The 16,285-nt window shown below is 40.7% G+C and overlaps 1 protein-coding gene across 1 annotated transcript in view; it reads left to right on the forward strand.

Moving 5' to 3' along the window:
- Positions 1-8,828, forward strand: part of PID1 (phosphotyrosine interaction domain containing 1) — a 217,483-nt gene extending 208,655 nt beyond the window's left edge. The window contains exon 3 of the mRNA XM_028105213.2: positions 8,149-8,828. Coding sequence (XP_027961014.1) covers positions 8,149-8,625 — 477 coding nt within the window. The 3' untranslated portion in view covers positions 8,626-8,828. The remainder of the gene's footprint in view (positions 1-8,148) is intronic.
- Positions 8,829-16,285: the final 7,457 nt, after the last annotated feature.

Raw genomic sequence — 16,285 nt, forward strand, 5'->3', positions numbered from 1 at the left:
CTCCAAAATGAAGAAAGGAGAAATCTAAGAAAAGTGGAATAGATACTGAGTAGCCTAAAACAATGCATTGTTTTACTCCAATAATTCATTAAAGGCCAATCAGTTTATGTGCCTGGAACGTACTGAGAGTGAAGACATAGATGTCAAGGGAGGCCAAGAACCCCTTCTGTCCAGGGCAAGTGTCAAGTCACCAATGGCGTTCTAGTTGCCAGGCCATTTTGTTTGGGAGGCAAAGTCCGCCTTGGGCTTCTACCTCTCTATCTTCCTAGCTCCTACTCACCTTCCCTTCTCCCTTGATGCTCTTCCAAAGCCCCTCTCCTGCCTGCCCTTCCACCACAGCAACATCTCAGGAACCAAAACCACAGTGAATGTAAAAATAATGAGTCTTCACGGAACACAGCTTGATCCAAGGAATGGACTCTAAATGGGGATTTTTTTTTTTTTTTTGTCCCCATTGTGCTGTATGAAAGACCTTTTTGAACCCAAGAGAAGTTTTCTGTATTCACTGAAAATGCTCACAGAAGCATGTGTGTGTTCTTCTCGCTAAAGCTAGCCTTGCCCATGGCAGGTTTAGTCCTGTAACCTTTGTCTGTGTACTGAGAACATAAGCCTCACAAGAGGGCAGAGAGTTATATTGATTCTAGTTCCTAGTAGGTGCTCAATACATACTTATCAAATGAATGTCCTTTAAGAGATTTAATTTTCGAAAACAATTTAATTTTCAAGCCCAAAGCTTATTACTTTATTTTCTTTTCACAATGACTTCATAGGTTTCCCTGTGGACAGCATTTATTCTTTAATACTTCCTTCATGGCTTACAACTTGTAATACAGTTTCCGGGTCATAATTAGCATTATGTCTGTCTTTGCATTGGGGATTGTTAGGAACTTGCCATGTGGCTCCATCCCCACTCTTCAGAGTGTCTAGTGGTTGCCTGCCTCTCTGCAGCCAGCAAGGAAGGAAACGATTCAAGTTGGGATTGTGACTCTCAATGTTCTGTCCCGTTTTTCCACAAAATGCAGTAGGAATTAATATCAGAGGAGAAGAGTTTGACTCTGCTGTTGACTCAGGATTGGCTCTTCTTTTTCTTATCTTCTGCCTTATAACCCAAAGGGTATTAGGATTCCCAGTCAAGTATTCTCCTTCTTGAGTTCGTATCATATTATTTTATGTCAGCAGAGGTCAGGAAGTCTCCTACAGACAATGAAAGAACACCAAGGATTTTTATATCCCAAGAAAGGCCTCTGGAGAAGCTTTGATCTGGATGTGCCATCCTGTAGAAACTTCACAGTAAACTGAACCGAAGCTGGGCTCGTGTGGTTGTGAAGTTGGGTATGTCCAGCTTGGAAGGTCTAAGATCTCCAGGAAGCCAGGTGCTTGGATTTTTAAGTGATCATCTGTTCTCTCCCACCTCTTTATTTTGGGGCCCCTGTCATTAGCCTCACCATCCCACTGTCTGGTCTAGGATAAGATGGGTCAGGGTCCTAAACAAGGGGTTTTCAGGCCAGAATGAAATATTGACTGGCACCAAGAGGAAGGGATGGTGCTAGCTTGGTTGGCCAGAAGGCTCCATGTCAGGCAACCAGAGTCTGTTTTGCCACAGATGAAGAAAGAATGGTGATTCATGAATGGAGAGCTGGCTGAGCTGTTGGAATAGTCCCGGGTGGGAAGGAGAGCTTCTGAGGACACTAGTCTCTCCTGACTGACACTGGGCTTGTGGCAGACACTCTGGCGGGCCGCTCAGCTCCATGGCCTCTATGGATTTTCACACGTTGTGAATATTCTCCAATAATATTTTCAGTCGGGGTTGGGTAAAGCCCATTCACACACATTGCAACCGTCTGTGTCTGAGGCAGCAGTGTATGCCATTGAATGACACATGGGGAAAAACTTTCATTTTTTTTTTTTTTTGCTCTGCTTGTTTATTTCTCTCTGAATGATTCATTCTTAATAAGTTTCTTGCCCAATGCCTGTTCCTGCAACCATAGAAAAGATGTTAATATTTACTGCATATTTCCAACTGGTTGTTACTCCCCCTGAAGACTTCCCGCCATCTTCCGAGTCCCTTTGTTCCTACACCCTGGGAGGCGACAACTTAAAAAAAAAAAAAAAAAAAATCTGTCTACCATTTTGGGCATTTAGTGACCAGTTTAGTGACTCAAGGTTTCTCGTCTATTCTGTGGCTCTGGAAGATTGTAGCCCATAAGGATGAGGCTCAGAAGGGACTTATTCATCTAGAAAACATTCACCTCTTTCATAGGTGGGCAGGAATAACAAGATTCTGCTTCACCAGACCTGAAACGGTGTACAGCTATGTTGGCAGCAGATCCTCCTGAAGCCGCCTTGCACATTGAGTCCTGTGTTTTTACTCCTAGGGAGGAAGTGCCCACAGAGGGGTGTGAAAGAAAGTCTCCTGCACAAGGAAGATTGTGGCAAGAAGTGATCTCTCTCTCTATGGAGAGAGTAAATCCCTGCCACAGCGTTGATTTGGAAGGCCACAGAGATAACACGCTATATTTGGGGGTTTCTGTTTATTGACACACATAGATCCTGTGGCCTCGTGTTGGTAGAGGACATGGCTGAATGCACAGCATAAAGAAGCTTTGGTATTTTGAGAGAGTTGATTTTGTTTTTTGAGTTTTTACTTTAAGTTTTCCCTTGAAAAACAGAGCCATAGGTATTTTTCTATTACACTATATATCAAAAATTAAAGAGAGAAATTAACATTTTTTTAATAAAGCCTGAATAGTTGTTGTTTTTTTTCCAGTGATTTAGAGTCAACAGTAAGGGTTAATGGCAGACTCTGGAGAACTTAGGGGAAGGTTAGTGAATGCACAGGCAGGTAGTAAATAGTTGACTTATGAGGGGAAAGTGCACAAAGTGAGAATTCCAGAACACGGGCCATTATGGATGATAACAGGGCTGATTTAAAGGGGTCATTCTGAGGGGAAACTGTCTTGGTACATCATGTCATCATTTTACATTCCATTTTTAGGGAAACTCCATGCAGATAATTCTTTTTCCATGTCTCTTTAAGAAATGACAACTTAGCATTGTTTCTTTGTATTTATGTTATCTCCTGGGATTTCTGACATCATCAACTCCACAAAGGCAACAAAACAGGTTTCACTGAGTTCCCAAGGTTCACCCAGTGACATCAGTTTAGACCCTCTAGCTCATTTTTTTTTTTTTAAGATTTTATTTATTTGACAGAGACAGAGATAGAGCAGGAACACAAGCAGCAGCGGGAGTGGGAGAGGGAGAAGCAGGCTTCCCGCCGAGGAGGGAGCCCGACGTGGGGCTCGATCCCAGGACCTGAGCCAAAGGCAGACGCTTAACCACCGAGCCACCCAGGCACCCAAGACCCTCTAGCTCATGTTTTATGTTGACTAGATCCTGTAGGAACCAGAGAACAGTTCATGACTGGGACAGCCTAGAAGGGTTTGGACAGAGATAACTCATTTCACTGAAGAGGAGACTCAGCCAAGAGCCTTACCAAGGCCTGAGGTGAGCAGACCCTAGTCCTATCAAGCAGCAGGACTGGAGCTGCTTATCTATACAATCAGCCATTTTCTGGCATGTCCTGAGAATGTCTGTTGATTCTGTGCTTGTACAAAGGGCTTATCTGTCCACTGCAGCTTCTGTAGTCTCCATGGAAAATCCCAATCGAGGGCTGACATAAATTGTGGTGGAAGCCCCAGTGAACACCGGTGTGCTTGGAAGCCCCTGTCACTATCACAGTGGAGAGGAGTCATCCCCTCCACTTTTAGCTCTCCTTCTTCTGCAGGCTGAGTAATTCTTTGCAAGATGAAGCTAACGGAATATTCAGGATTAGTACTGGTAGAACACGTTTATGCTTCTCTTTTCACAGAAAGCTTTTGGAAAGATGCCAAAAGTTTGCAGCTCTTGAGATTAAACAGTTTGTTTTCATTGATTTCATTTTAAATAGACTATATTTTCTTGAGTTTTAGAAATCATATATTATAAATGGATATTAAATATATTAAATATGTGTGTGTGTGTGTGTGTGTGTGTGTGTGTGTATGTAATTTTGTTATTTGTGCTCCATTTTACCTGGGAATTTTAGAAGCTTTCTGAGTCTTTCTGCAATTATACAACAAGGAATAAAATTGTAAAGAACGGCCTAGGCCCCTAATGGCATGGAAAAGAGTGTCATTGACGAAAGCACCCCATGAAAGAATGCTATCCACTCTTTGAGAGAACCCACTGCATTTAGGGTGCTCACAGAAATCCAAAATCTCTCTTATAGTCAAAAGATGGGGAAAATGAACAAGTGGCTCATAAGTGGACTCCAGTGGCAACAGCTCTCATCTAATAGGAAAGTGGCTTAGGAATTCAACAGGTATGTTTTTAGGATGTCTTTTCCATGCACTCTTCCTCACAAATCCTCAAAATGTACCTGAAAGCCCAGCACCTTGCAGGACAGAGTACGTGTCCTAGTGCCACCACCTGACCTAGGGTTCTTCTCTTAGAAAATGGGCTGGTGGTAATCACATTCCTTCCTGATCCACGGATCCACAGGGTTGTCAACGAAGCTGGTAGACACAAAGGGCCTTTTGTCTAAAGTGTGACGCAAACATTAGGTACTACTTATTCAGGATCTGTGTGGCTTGATTTGGCCGTGATATATATATATATATAAATGATGGTTTAGGACCTCGTGCTTGATGTGCAGTGTGCTATCCAGGTGACCTTGGTGAAACTGGGCCACTGAAGGGAGATTACTTTCATAATAAGTTTAATATCAAGAGGTTACATCTATGTCCTATGGTCCTACCTCAGAGCTTTAAAATTGTTTTTATATATGTCTACATATTAAAAGTAGCTTTTGTTATTATTTTAGTAAGCTCTTCAGGCTACTCATCTCTGCCCCCTCCTTCTCTCAAGCACACTTCCAAAATAAAGCTTCATTTCCTTAAAATCTTCAATTTTCAAGTCATAAATATTTATAAGAGAGGAATACATTTTTCCGAGTTACACATATTTACTACTATGAAATCACTTTCAATTGGAGTGAATTATCTACAACTTCTAATAAAGTTCTTTAAGCTCATCCCTTAATTATATCATGTTAGAAGGCATTGGCTGGATAACTTTTTTAAAAAGTGTGTGTGTGTGTGTGTGTGTGTGTATGTGTGTATGTGAGATTAGAGCAAATTGAAGGAGATTTCCTCTCTCTGAAGGCTGTTTCTATCAAATATAAGTATGATTATTTCTAGTTTCAGTGGCTAGTAAGAAAGAATGCACTTTTACTTCAAGCACTGAAGCTAGTTTCCCCATTTTCTTTTGAATTTCTAAAAGTAAAGATGTCCTAGAAAGGAATGAGGTATTGCAACATGGTACCACTTGGATGAACCTTGAAAACATTATGCTTAGTGAAAGAAGTCAGATGCAAAGGGTCGCATATTATGTGAAAATCTAAATAGTAAACCCATACAGACAGAAAACAGACTGGAGTTTGCCAGGGGCTTGGGGGGGTGGGGGAAGATAGAGAGTGACAGCTTCATGGGTATGATGTCACCCTTGGAGGTGGTGAAAACATTTTGGAACTGGACAGATCTGAGAGTCGTACAACATTTTGACTACTAAATGCCACTGAATCACACATTTTAAGATGGGAATTTTAAATTTTATGTGATGTGAATTTCACCTCAATAAAAAAGTAATAAAGCTGTTAAAAAAGAATAAAGGTATCACAAAGTACCCTATACAGAAAGCACATTTGCAGCAAGTGTATAAATCACGAACTTTGTATTGTACATTTACTCATACCCAGAGTGACAGGAGCCATCCAACCTGTGGCTCTCCCTGTGGGGGTGTCTGTCTGTGTCAATTCCCCCTTCCATCTCCTGCCACGTGTTGTCAGTCCCATCTCTGTAATGTCGTCCCCGTCAGGCTCCGTCTGTCCTTTCCTGTCACCGGCACGAACTCCACTCCCGATCCGGGCCCTCTTGCCTCCTGGATGTGCTGTCTCAGCATTCTGCTACTGCCCAGCCCTTCCCATCTCTTCTTCCTGGCATCAGGCAAGTCTTCCAAGTTCACAACCGTGCTCGGACCCAGACGCTTCTGGGACGGTAGACCTTCCATGGCATTCCCTCCAGAGCAGGGATGTCCCTGCTCCTTGGACTGCATGCAGGGCTGTCTTCCAAAGTTTAGCCTGCTTTCATCCCGTGGCAGCTTACCTCCTGTGTCTTCTCCAGGGCTGCCCTCTGTGGAGGAGGGCTTTCCCCACTGCAACCCCTTTCCTTTCTGCTCCCTCCTTCTCTGACTACCTTCATGCGCTTCTCCTACCTGGCGTTTGAGACCCCATGTCTTGAAATCCAGTGACTCTCTCCCCTGAGGCCTTCCGTCAGCAGGACACCATCACTCCCTCCTCTGAATCCTCAGGGTGCTTTGCCTGTATCCCTCGCCTGCCCTTTTCACGGTCTGCCTTATTAATTATGGTAGAGGGTTAGCGCTTGGCCCAGAACCACCCACCTTGTGAACTGTGGAACTAGGATGTAAATCTCAACTTTGCTTGCTTCAAAGACTGTGCTGTGAGCAAATACCAGTGACCTCCATCCTATTGATTTTGGACCTCTCCATCTCCCCCCTCCTTCTCCATCCCCTTTGGCACTTCGCCATTGTGCATAATAGGTTCCTGATAAGTATTCCTAGAATGTGCAGCACTGTGTCTCTTTACAAAGAAGTTATTTTTTAAAGGGGCTGTCCAATTAACTCTTGTTTAAGGGATAAACCATGAAAAAAATGCAATCGTACTTAACTTCTGTGTTTTTGTATGTGGCCTTTATAGCCCCACTAAACACAGACATTGATTGGAATCATTGTGCCCAAATCTCCTTTCTCATCATTTCCATGGACCTTTTTCTGATCTTGTCTTCCTCAAATTGACAGTATTTACATCTGTGTCACCAATTTTGAACCTAATTATATGCTATTTCATGTTATTTCTTAAATGATTTCTTCAGTTTTATGCATTTCCATAATGCCAGTTGTCCAACGGTGTCAGCTCCATGCATTTTGATGACTGAAAAAAAAAAAAAAAAAAAACGAGAGAGAAAGAATGAAAATCCCTTCTTAGTATGATAATAAACAAGTGTTTAAAAAGACACTATTTGAGGGGCGCCTGGGAGGCTCAGTGGGTTAAGCCTCTGCCTTCGGCTCAGGTCATGATCCCGGGGTCCTGGGATCGAGCCCCACATCGGGCTCCCTGCTCCGTGGGAAGCCCGCTTCTCCCTCTCCCCCTCCCCCTTCCCTCTGCTCACGGGCATGTGCGTGCATTCTGTCTCTCAAATAAATAAATAAAATCTTTAAAAAAAAAAAGACACTATTTGAATCACTTGGAATTATTTGTCTTTGTTTTCGTACTGCCCATCTAGCTATTTGATAAGCCAGCATTCTAGTCTTAACCCATCTGTGGATCTTTCCTTTATTATCACTATAACCAGATGCCCATCAGTTTAAAACTTGTTTAGGCTGAAAAACAACTGAGCGTTGCTATATTTAAAAATTTATCTTGCTGGTGGTGGGGGAGTTGGGGAAAACAATTATGTTTTAAGCCATAATGTAAATAGAACAGTTTTTGTGTCCTTGGCATTTGCTAGAAGCAAAAGCTTAAGTGAAATCAAACACTCAGAGAATTGTAAAGAGATTAAGGAGACAAGTTTAATAAAGATTGTTTTTTTCAGAGGCGGCATCCTTTTGACTTCCTCCTGTCATTAAATTCTGCATGTGTTTGGTTGAAAGTAAAATTTAAACGGCTTTATGATTTTAAAGAAATGCCAAATTATGTAAAAAGATGATATTCTTACTCTAATTTGAATTTTTTAAAAAAAGGGGTAGGGAGAGGAGAGGGAGAGTGGGTCTCTAGAAATTAGGTTTTTTAAAAATCCAGCGCTACTTAAGGCATTTCAATACCTTTACCAAGTGTTCAACTTGTGAGGGAGAAAAGGTAGAAATTCTGATGACAGTTTTTTTGTTTGTTTGTTTGTTTGTTTTTTAAGGAGCTGGAAAGATGTCTCTCCACGTGCCCAGAGTGACAGTGTGACTGAGAACATCTAAGTGAACAACTAGAATGAAGAGCCTAATATTGACCTTTCCCTTTTTCTTCCTCTCTTCCCTCTGCAGGTTACCTATCTGGGTAAAGTCCCTACCACAGGCATGCAGTTTCTGTCAGGCTGCACAGAGAAACCAGTCATCGAGCTCTGGAAGAAGCACACGCTAGCCCGAGAAGATGTCTTTCCAGCCAATGCCCTTCTGGAAATCCGACCATTCCAAGTCTGGCTCCATCACCTTGACCACAAAGGTGAAGCCACGGTCCACATGGATACCTTCCAGGTGGCGCGCATTGCCTACTGCACTGCCGACCACAACGTGAGCCCCAACATCTTCGCCTGGGTTTACAGGGAGATCAATGACGACCTGTCCTACCAGATGGACTGCCACGCTGTAGAGTGTGAGAGCAAGCTCGAGGCCAAGAAGCTGGCCCACGCCATGATGGAGGCCTTCAAGAAGACTTTCCACAGTATGAAGAGCGATGGTCGGATCCATAGGAACAGCTCATCGGAAGAAGTTTCCCAGGAATTGGAATCCGATGATGGCTGAATGAACTTAGGATGCTTCAGCAAGGCAGCATTGGTCAAGGAATTCAAGATGATAGATAAATAAGCAATGGTTCAAATTCGGGAAGAAAAGACTGCCAAACTATTGGCTGACCAAGCTTTTTAAATTTAGAAGAGCAATTCTAAATCTAAAGAAATGTATTATTAAAGTAATTACATTACATTGAAATCTGCTGCTGCTGTGACTGTGAGGAGGGTGGGCGTGCGGATGGGGAGGAAAGTTCTAGACTGTCTTCTCCCCCCCCCCCATTTCCCCATGCTTCCCTGTAGGAGACCTCCATGCCAGTTATCACCATGCTCAGGCAAATACCCTGCGTCTGTTATTTGATGGACCATTCCAATTTGCCTTATGAAATCCAACAAGAATGTTAGATGCACTTATAGGATCCCTAGTCATGGGGAAGGGATATGGGGGGGGGGGTGCAGGTGTGCGGAGGCCACAGAGCTAAAGGAACACCTCAGGCTCATCCTGAGAGCCCCTCTCCCTGGCATATTTCAGATTCTCTCCTCAGTAAGCAAATCAGCACAGCCTTTATTGAGCTTTACAACTAACAACCTGATAGTTGGCAGTTAATTCACAGTTAAAGATAATGCTTTTATTTACGTAAATATATCAAGCAGTACCCTTTTATTGTATTCACTTCATCTCTTTTCTTAGAATACTTGCAACTACTAATAGCTGCTTTCCTCATCCTTCCTCATCCACCCTCTTTCCCCTTCCAACCCAGCCAACATCCCTAAGGGATGGATTCTCAGCATACACTGCGGGACGCAAAAAGGGAAGAAAATAACCAAGCAGATGAAATAAACAATCAAAGTAGGAGTTTCAAACAACCACCACAACCACAGAAACCTTGGAAAAAGGGAATGAGTTATCAGCAAGTGAGCAAACTCCATGTAGGCTGTCCTTTGATCAATTCTGATTAATGGTAACTTAGTTGATGGTCCTGTCTGATGAATCCTTCACAGCAAGCTTCAGATCTGATTGGGCATCACCAAGGAAGCCTTGCCCCCATCACTCAATATTGTACTCTAATAGGGAATGTGCTTTATACACCTGGCTTGTCTAGAGAAACTGCATCCTAAAGGGAAATCTGACCCTGTTATCTTAAAATTGGTGATATCTTAGGGGCAGAATTGCCGGTTTGTTCACTGTTTCTAATGAGAAATTCTCAGTAAGAGAGCCTGAGATGTCTCAGTTTAATTGATCTTTAGGTATCATCAACACAGAGTCAACACTGAATGAAATTGAAAGTGTTGGTTCAAATACATATATTTAAGGCCAGGAGCAGATGGCTAGTTTTCCAGGTAACGTTGCTCCTCGACTGAAGTCTGTTTTTAATCCCCATAACGTTAGGGACACTGGGGCACCTTACAGAAGCCTTAAATGAGAGCTCATCGAATCCAGAGAGTAATGGTGTCAGCGTTTTGGTCTGTGTATCTGCGTGTCCGTGTATGCGTTTGTGTGTGTGTACGTGTGCACCCGTGTGTGGGTCCAGTTTTAAGGCATGTAGAGTGAGCATGGAGTCGTATTGAGAAGAACTCGCCTCTTGGAGATATTGCTTGCTGTTCTACAACACATGTAAACTATTCTATAGCATAAATGCATTCATTCTTTAATAAAAAATATGTTTGCATTAATAAAGCTGAGGACTTTCATACTTTATATGTCTTTCCTTTTTTAAGTAATGAAAACCTGAAGGACAGAATAGATCAAATTGAGTAAAGAGGGAATTCTTCCTAAAAAACATTCCTACTAGGTCATAAATAACCCATTCTTCCCTGATAGTGTTTAAATAAAGCTTGTTTTTTTTCCAATGCCCAATTTATATTTAATTCAATGAGATGGTATCATGTCAACCATTGAAATAGTTATTCAGTGTGGTGGACTTAATTCAGAGGAGAGTCTTCCGGAACGTTTTGCCAGGGATCTCCATTTATAAAATCTTGCATTTTATCTTGGGAGAACCTGTGCTGAGATCCTGGAATGTAAACCCGGAACGATTCCTTCTGACAGCACTAGTTAAAAATGTTTCCTGCAGCCCATGATTTCTCAGAACGACCCCATTAATCTAGCAAGGCAGGTGGCCCTGGAGCCCGTGCATCTTGAGCAGTGCCCTTCATGGACTCAGTAACCAACATAAAGCCTCCTGAAGTGAAAATATGAGAGCCTACTGAAGAGGGACACTCAGTTAAGAATTATCACCCATCTCCTCCCATTCAAATGGCATTTTCCCTCATTGACCTTTCCTCAATTTCAATTTCACTACCTTGCCCTTAAATAGGCTTCTAAGAAGGAGGGGAAAAAAAAGAAAGAGAGAGAGAGAGAAAAAGAAAGAAAGAAAGAAAGAAAAGAGAAAAAGAGAAAGAAAGAAAGGACCCAGCCAGCACATATTTCAAAGCAATGCCATTTTCCTCTCACAATAAAAGTTAAATCCCAAGTTTACATATGATTATTTATCGCAGAAAGCGTTTGCTGGTATTTTTTTCGGGGTACTGAGTGTGACATGCTAAGTAATTGGCTCTGATAATATTGCCATGAGCTTTTGCTTGAGATGATTAGTAGGAAATTTAAAGATAAATACACAACGACATCTTTCAAATGGCTAATGAATTCTTTGGGGGCAGCCAGTATTAATTCCCCCTCAGAGGGGTGATTCATACTTGCATTTTTTTTTTTTTTTTAATGCTTTCTTTTCTCCCTTTCTGCACTGTATGTTCCATACTGGTGGTCGCAAAGCACTTCCATGTATGTTAACTCATATGTCTTCCCCGGAAGATTTGGCAGTTACTTTAGAGATAAACTCAGATTCAGAGAGGTCACGTTATTTAACTTGGCTAAGGCAGAACAGCTAGGATGTGTTTGATGGAGACTTTGAACCCTCTGACTTCTGGTCCAGGGCTATTGTTCTGTTTAGGCAAGATCCAGCCCTTTGGGATTTTTTATTTCCATTCTCCTTAAATCCTCTAGCTTATTTTATTTTATTTTATACTAAGATTTTATTTATTTATTTGAGAGAGAGAGGGCGAGGGGAGGGGCAGAGGGAGAGGGAGAGAATCTCAAGCAGACTCCATGCTGAGCATGGAGCCCGATGCGGGGCTCCATCTCATGGCCCTGAGATCATGACTTGAGCCGAAATCAAGAGTCTGACCCATAACTGACTGAGCCACCCAGCCGCCCCTCCTCTAGCTTATTTCAAATTAGCATTCTACACCACTATAAATAAACATCCTTTGCTATTCGTTTTCAAGTACTTTTGATAGCAATAGAAAACATTTTAAAAACAAACAGAGGCCCAGGAAGTTTTATTTGAGCACAAATAACATAATATGAGATTTTACTTAAGTATTTTATTGGCTGTGGTCAACGGACAGAATACTCTTTTCACCCCTACAGAACCAAGATACATGGTTTATTTTGTTTTTCTCGGGACATGTTAAAATTCTGAGTCACATCCTTCTGCTACAGGATTCTCGAGCACACTGTAATTTTCTCTTCAGTCATTCCCTGCATTTTTAATTCTGTCTTTATTTGTATGATTATGTGTGTGTGTGTGTGTGTGTGTGTGTGTGTGTGTGTTATATAAGTATCTGTTTAAGCCTCTGGGATGTAAGTGTCATTAAGATGGGGATTTTGTCCCTTTTGGTCACATTTCATCTCTAGTCATAGATTACAGAATTCTTGTTTTACACTTGTTTCTGTTTATTTCTGTTGCTGAAAACAAAGAGGATGGATATTAGGGGAAAAGCATTTTTATTTTTCTGACAATGAGAAGCATGAATATAACCGATTTCCCCCCAAATTTGTACTTCAGAAGACATTTTTCCTTTGTCCTCTCTTTTGCCTTTTCCCACTTTTTTCCCCTCTTCCCCTCCATCCTTTTCGACTTTAATGTTTAATTATTTACACGACACCACTCCAGACTTTCTCTGATTTGAGCAGGAAGAGCATGTGTGCTCTGAATCTGTGATCATGTTTTAGTTCATGATCCATTGATGCAAAATTTGACAGTATTGTCAAACAGTTCAGATTATCCTAGATTGCTCTTAGTTGTTATTTTTCAGTCAGATAGGACATGATGACAATTTAATTCGTCATAGCTTACTATTAAGCATTCCAAAAATGTGCAATATATTGCCTCATCTCCTTGTTTTACCCTAAACTGAACTGGGGTGAAGGTGAAGATTCCCTTAATTGCCAAATTCTGATTGATCTTCAAGAAACTTTCCTTTTAGACACCAAGATTTGGCTTTTAGAGTAATTTTATGGGACACATTTGTTCAACTTAAGAACTCTGGCTGCTTCTTTTGAAGAGGTACCAGCTGATAATAGTTACCAGAAGAGAACTATGTATGGTACATAAACCCCAAGCTTAGAAAGAAAAACAACTGCATGCGTAAGAGCAAATTGCTAAAAGGAAGAAAAATCTAATCCGTCTTATATTGGACATTTACAAATAAACTACGATATATTTTTTTAAATGAACCTAAGACATAGTCTTGCACACTTGACCAAAGTTGACATTCACAAAGAGATTTGGGGAGAATGTTTCTTTTGGAATGTCCTAGTAAGATTATTTTGGGTTTTGCTTCGGCACACAAAATTGGTTATTTAAAAATAATCTGAATAGTTTGTGCTCAGGAGACCTATGACTTTCATTTAAAAGCATTTTTAAGTTCCTACTAAGTTTTCAATAGCTTAGCTTAGAGGCTACTCTAAGAAGGTACTGAGGTGATCTGAAAATGGAATTACTGAAGCATTACACATTTTTAAGCCCTTCGTAATAAATTACCAATAATTATCAATACTTGTATGTCTATAGAGTCATTTAACAATTATTTTCTTTTTTTTGAAGATTTTATTTATTTGAGAGAGAGAATGAGAGAGAGAGAGCACATGAGAGGGGGGAGGGTCAGAGGGGGAAGCAGACTCCCTGCCGAGCAGGGAGCCCGATGCGGGACTCGATCCCGGGACTCCGGGATCATGACCTGAGCCAAAGGCAGTTGCTTAACCAACTGAGCCACCCAGGCGCCCAACAATTATTTTCTTAATAAAAAAATGTTCCAGCCCTTTATCTAAACATAGATATTAGACCAAGGTTGAGCCATTTGAAAATATTATGAGATTTGTAAAAATATGATGCTGGGTAGGAGCTACTTGATTTCAAACCTGTCATTACGTGGGGCCGGATGCCATTCCTGAACATTTTTTGTTCTTTGGGGGCAAAGCTTAAGAGAAACATTTAAGGAAACACCCACTTGCAAGAAAGAGCCAAGAAATGACTCCATTTCAGGGTCACTTTTTAATGTAAATTTGGGATTGACCAGGACCAAGATATGAATTAGAGCTTCTGATTCCAATTTTACACAGGAAACAAAATCTCATGATAAATGCTATGTCCATACCTGGATTATTGCCATGCTGTTGCTATTATGGGTATAAGAAGATTTTAGCTGGGGGGCTTAGGATGGAATTAGACCTTCAATTTTAGTCTTTTGCCAAATTCTTACTGCCTTTCTCCATTTTAATTGCAATAATTGCTTTTCCTAGAATTTAGTACTACACTTTTAGAAACTAGTACAGTAAAACCTCATTAATTTAGATAAAACTAATTAGGAGTTGGTGGTTTGGGGCTTGAAAAGCTCAAATTTTATGCTTGTTTTTAATAAGCAAAATAAATAGGATGAATAACGTTGTTATTGGAAGTGTTTGCCTGCTTGGGAAAAACTGCTTCTACATATTACAATAACAATTTATTAGACATGGTGTAATTTCAGCATAAGTAGAAGCTGGTACAGCTGAAATTGAAGCTTTGATGTGCTGGTTTCAAGCCATTATTCTTTATTTATTAAAGTGTGTTCTCCACTAAGCGACAGATGGTTAATGCAATTCTAGGACTCAGATTCCTTGGAAGTAATAAAATTCCTCTTCTACTCATCATTTATATACGTCTTTACCTTCAGTTAGTATAACTCTTTAATCTTATTAGCATAAATCCCTCCAAAAACCAAACTCTTCCTGTTTCTCATAGAAACATTGCTATTAAAATAATTGAAATTATTTTCTGATCACCAAGCTTTAATAGTTTTCTCTTTGCTACTTGTTTTTTTTTCTTACATTACTAAGACACTAAATTATTGTGGATCACCTTACAAAGCTCAGTAACTCATCAAGATTATATAACATCAGTTATGACCAATTATGTTTAGTGGCCTGGTTTGTACTTAAAATTTAACATTTTACTTTTCAGATCTGTGAAAGCAACAAACGATGCCTAAGCCATGCATCAGAAGAGAAATAATTAAGATTAGAGCAGAGATCAGTGAATTAGAAACCAGAAACACAGTAGATCAGATCAACGATACTAGAAGCTGGTTCTCTGAAAGAATTAATAAGATCAATAAACCACTGGCCGGACTTATCCAAAAGAAAAAAGAAAGGACCCAAATTAATAAAATTATGAATGAAAAGGGAGATACCACGACTAACACCAAGGAAATAGAAACAATTAATTAGAAATTATTATCAACAACTATATGCCAATAAATTGAGCAACCTGGATGAAATGGATGCCTTCCTGAAAACCTGGAAACTCCCAAGACTGAAACAGGAAGAAATTGACAACCTGAATAGGCCAATAACCAGTAATGAAATTGAAGCAGAATCAAAAACCTCCCAAAAAACAAGAGTCCAGGGCTTGATGGATTCCCTGGGGAATTCTACCAAACATTCAAAGAAGAAATAATACCTATTCTCCTGAAGCTGTTTCAAAAAATAGAAACACAAGGAAAGCTTCCAGACTCATTCTATGAGGCTAGCATTACCTTAATCCCCAAACCAGGCAAAGACCCTATCAAAAAGGAGAATTTCAGACCGATATCCCTGATGAATATGTGACTGTGTTTATGATTTGCAGTGTTCCACTACTAATGTGATCACCATATTAGCTCCGCATGGATGGGGTATGAAGTTTGGAGGGTCTCTGCACACAGAATGGAGTTTGTGCCCTGCCCAAGAGGATGTGATAGACCAAGTGGGCAGCATTGGATCCAGCCCATGCTCTTTCAAAGGAAGAGGCACCTTTTTGCAATCCATCAGCCAAGAGGAATTTGCCTTTGCATAATGATTGTCCCAGAAGGTAGATAATTTTTCTATCAGGGTAGAAATTTCTTTCACAAATAAATAGCATCTTAAAATAGCAGTCCTGAGTTATACCCACATCCTTATTCTCAATGTATTTTTTTCAGACACGTGAAATAGCAAACACTGGACACTTTTCACTAGACCGCATGTTTCATAAGCCAAAAGAGGGCATGTGAGGCCCACCAGTGACCTTCTAGAAATAGCTCTTGAGATCATATTTTGGAGAAGAGCCCTCTTATCTAAAGTTGCCTAACATTTAGGCTCAGAATTGCAACAGGTGTGAGCTTTGAGTCATCACATTTCAAGTGCTATTCCATGAGAAATTGTATTTTAAAGAATCAAAATCATTGTTTCTTTAGAGTCATTTCTTCTCTATGACTCTTGAAGGAAAAGAGTGAGGTATCCCACATATTACAGCCTAAGAATGGAAGAAAGATTCATTCTGGGTGACTGTAGGGACGCCAGAAAGCCCCAGAATCTGAAGGTAAAACTTGCCCCC

The sequence above is a fragment of the Eumetopias jubatus genome, unplaced genomic scaffold (assembly GCF_037043125.1).
Source record: "Eumetopias jubatus isolate StellerSeaLion01/CBP00866 unplaced genomic scaffold, mEumJub1_p1.0 scaffold_3, whole genome shotgun sequence".
NCBI classification, from domain to species: domain Eukaryota; kingdom Metazoa; phylum Chordata; class Mammalia; order Carnivora; family Otariidae; genus Eumetopias; species Eumetopias jubatus.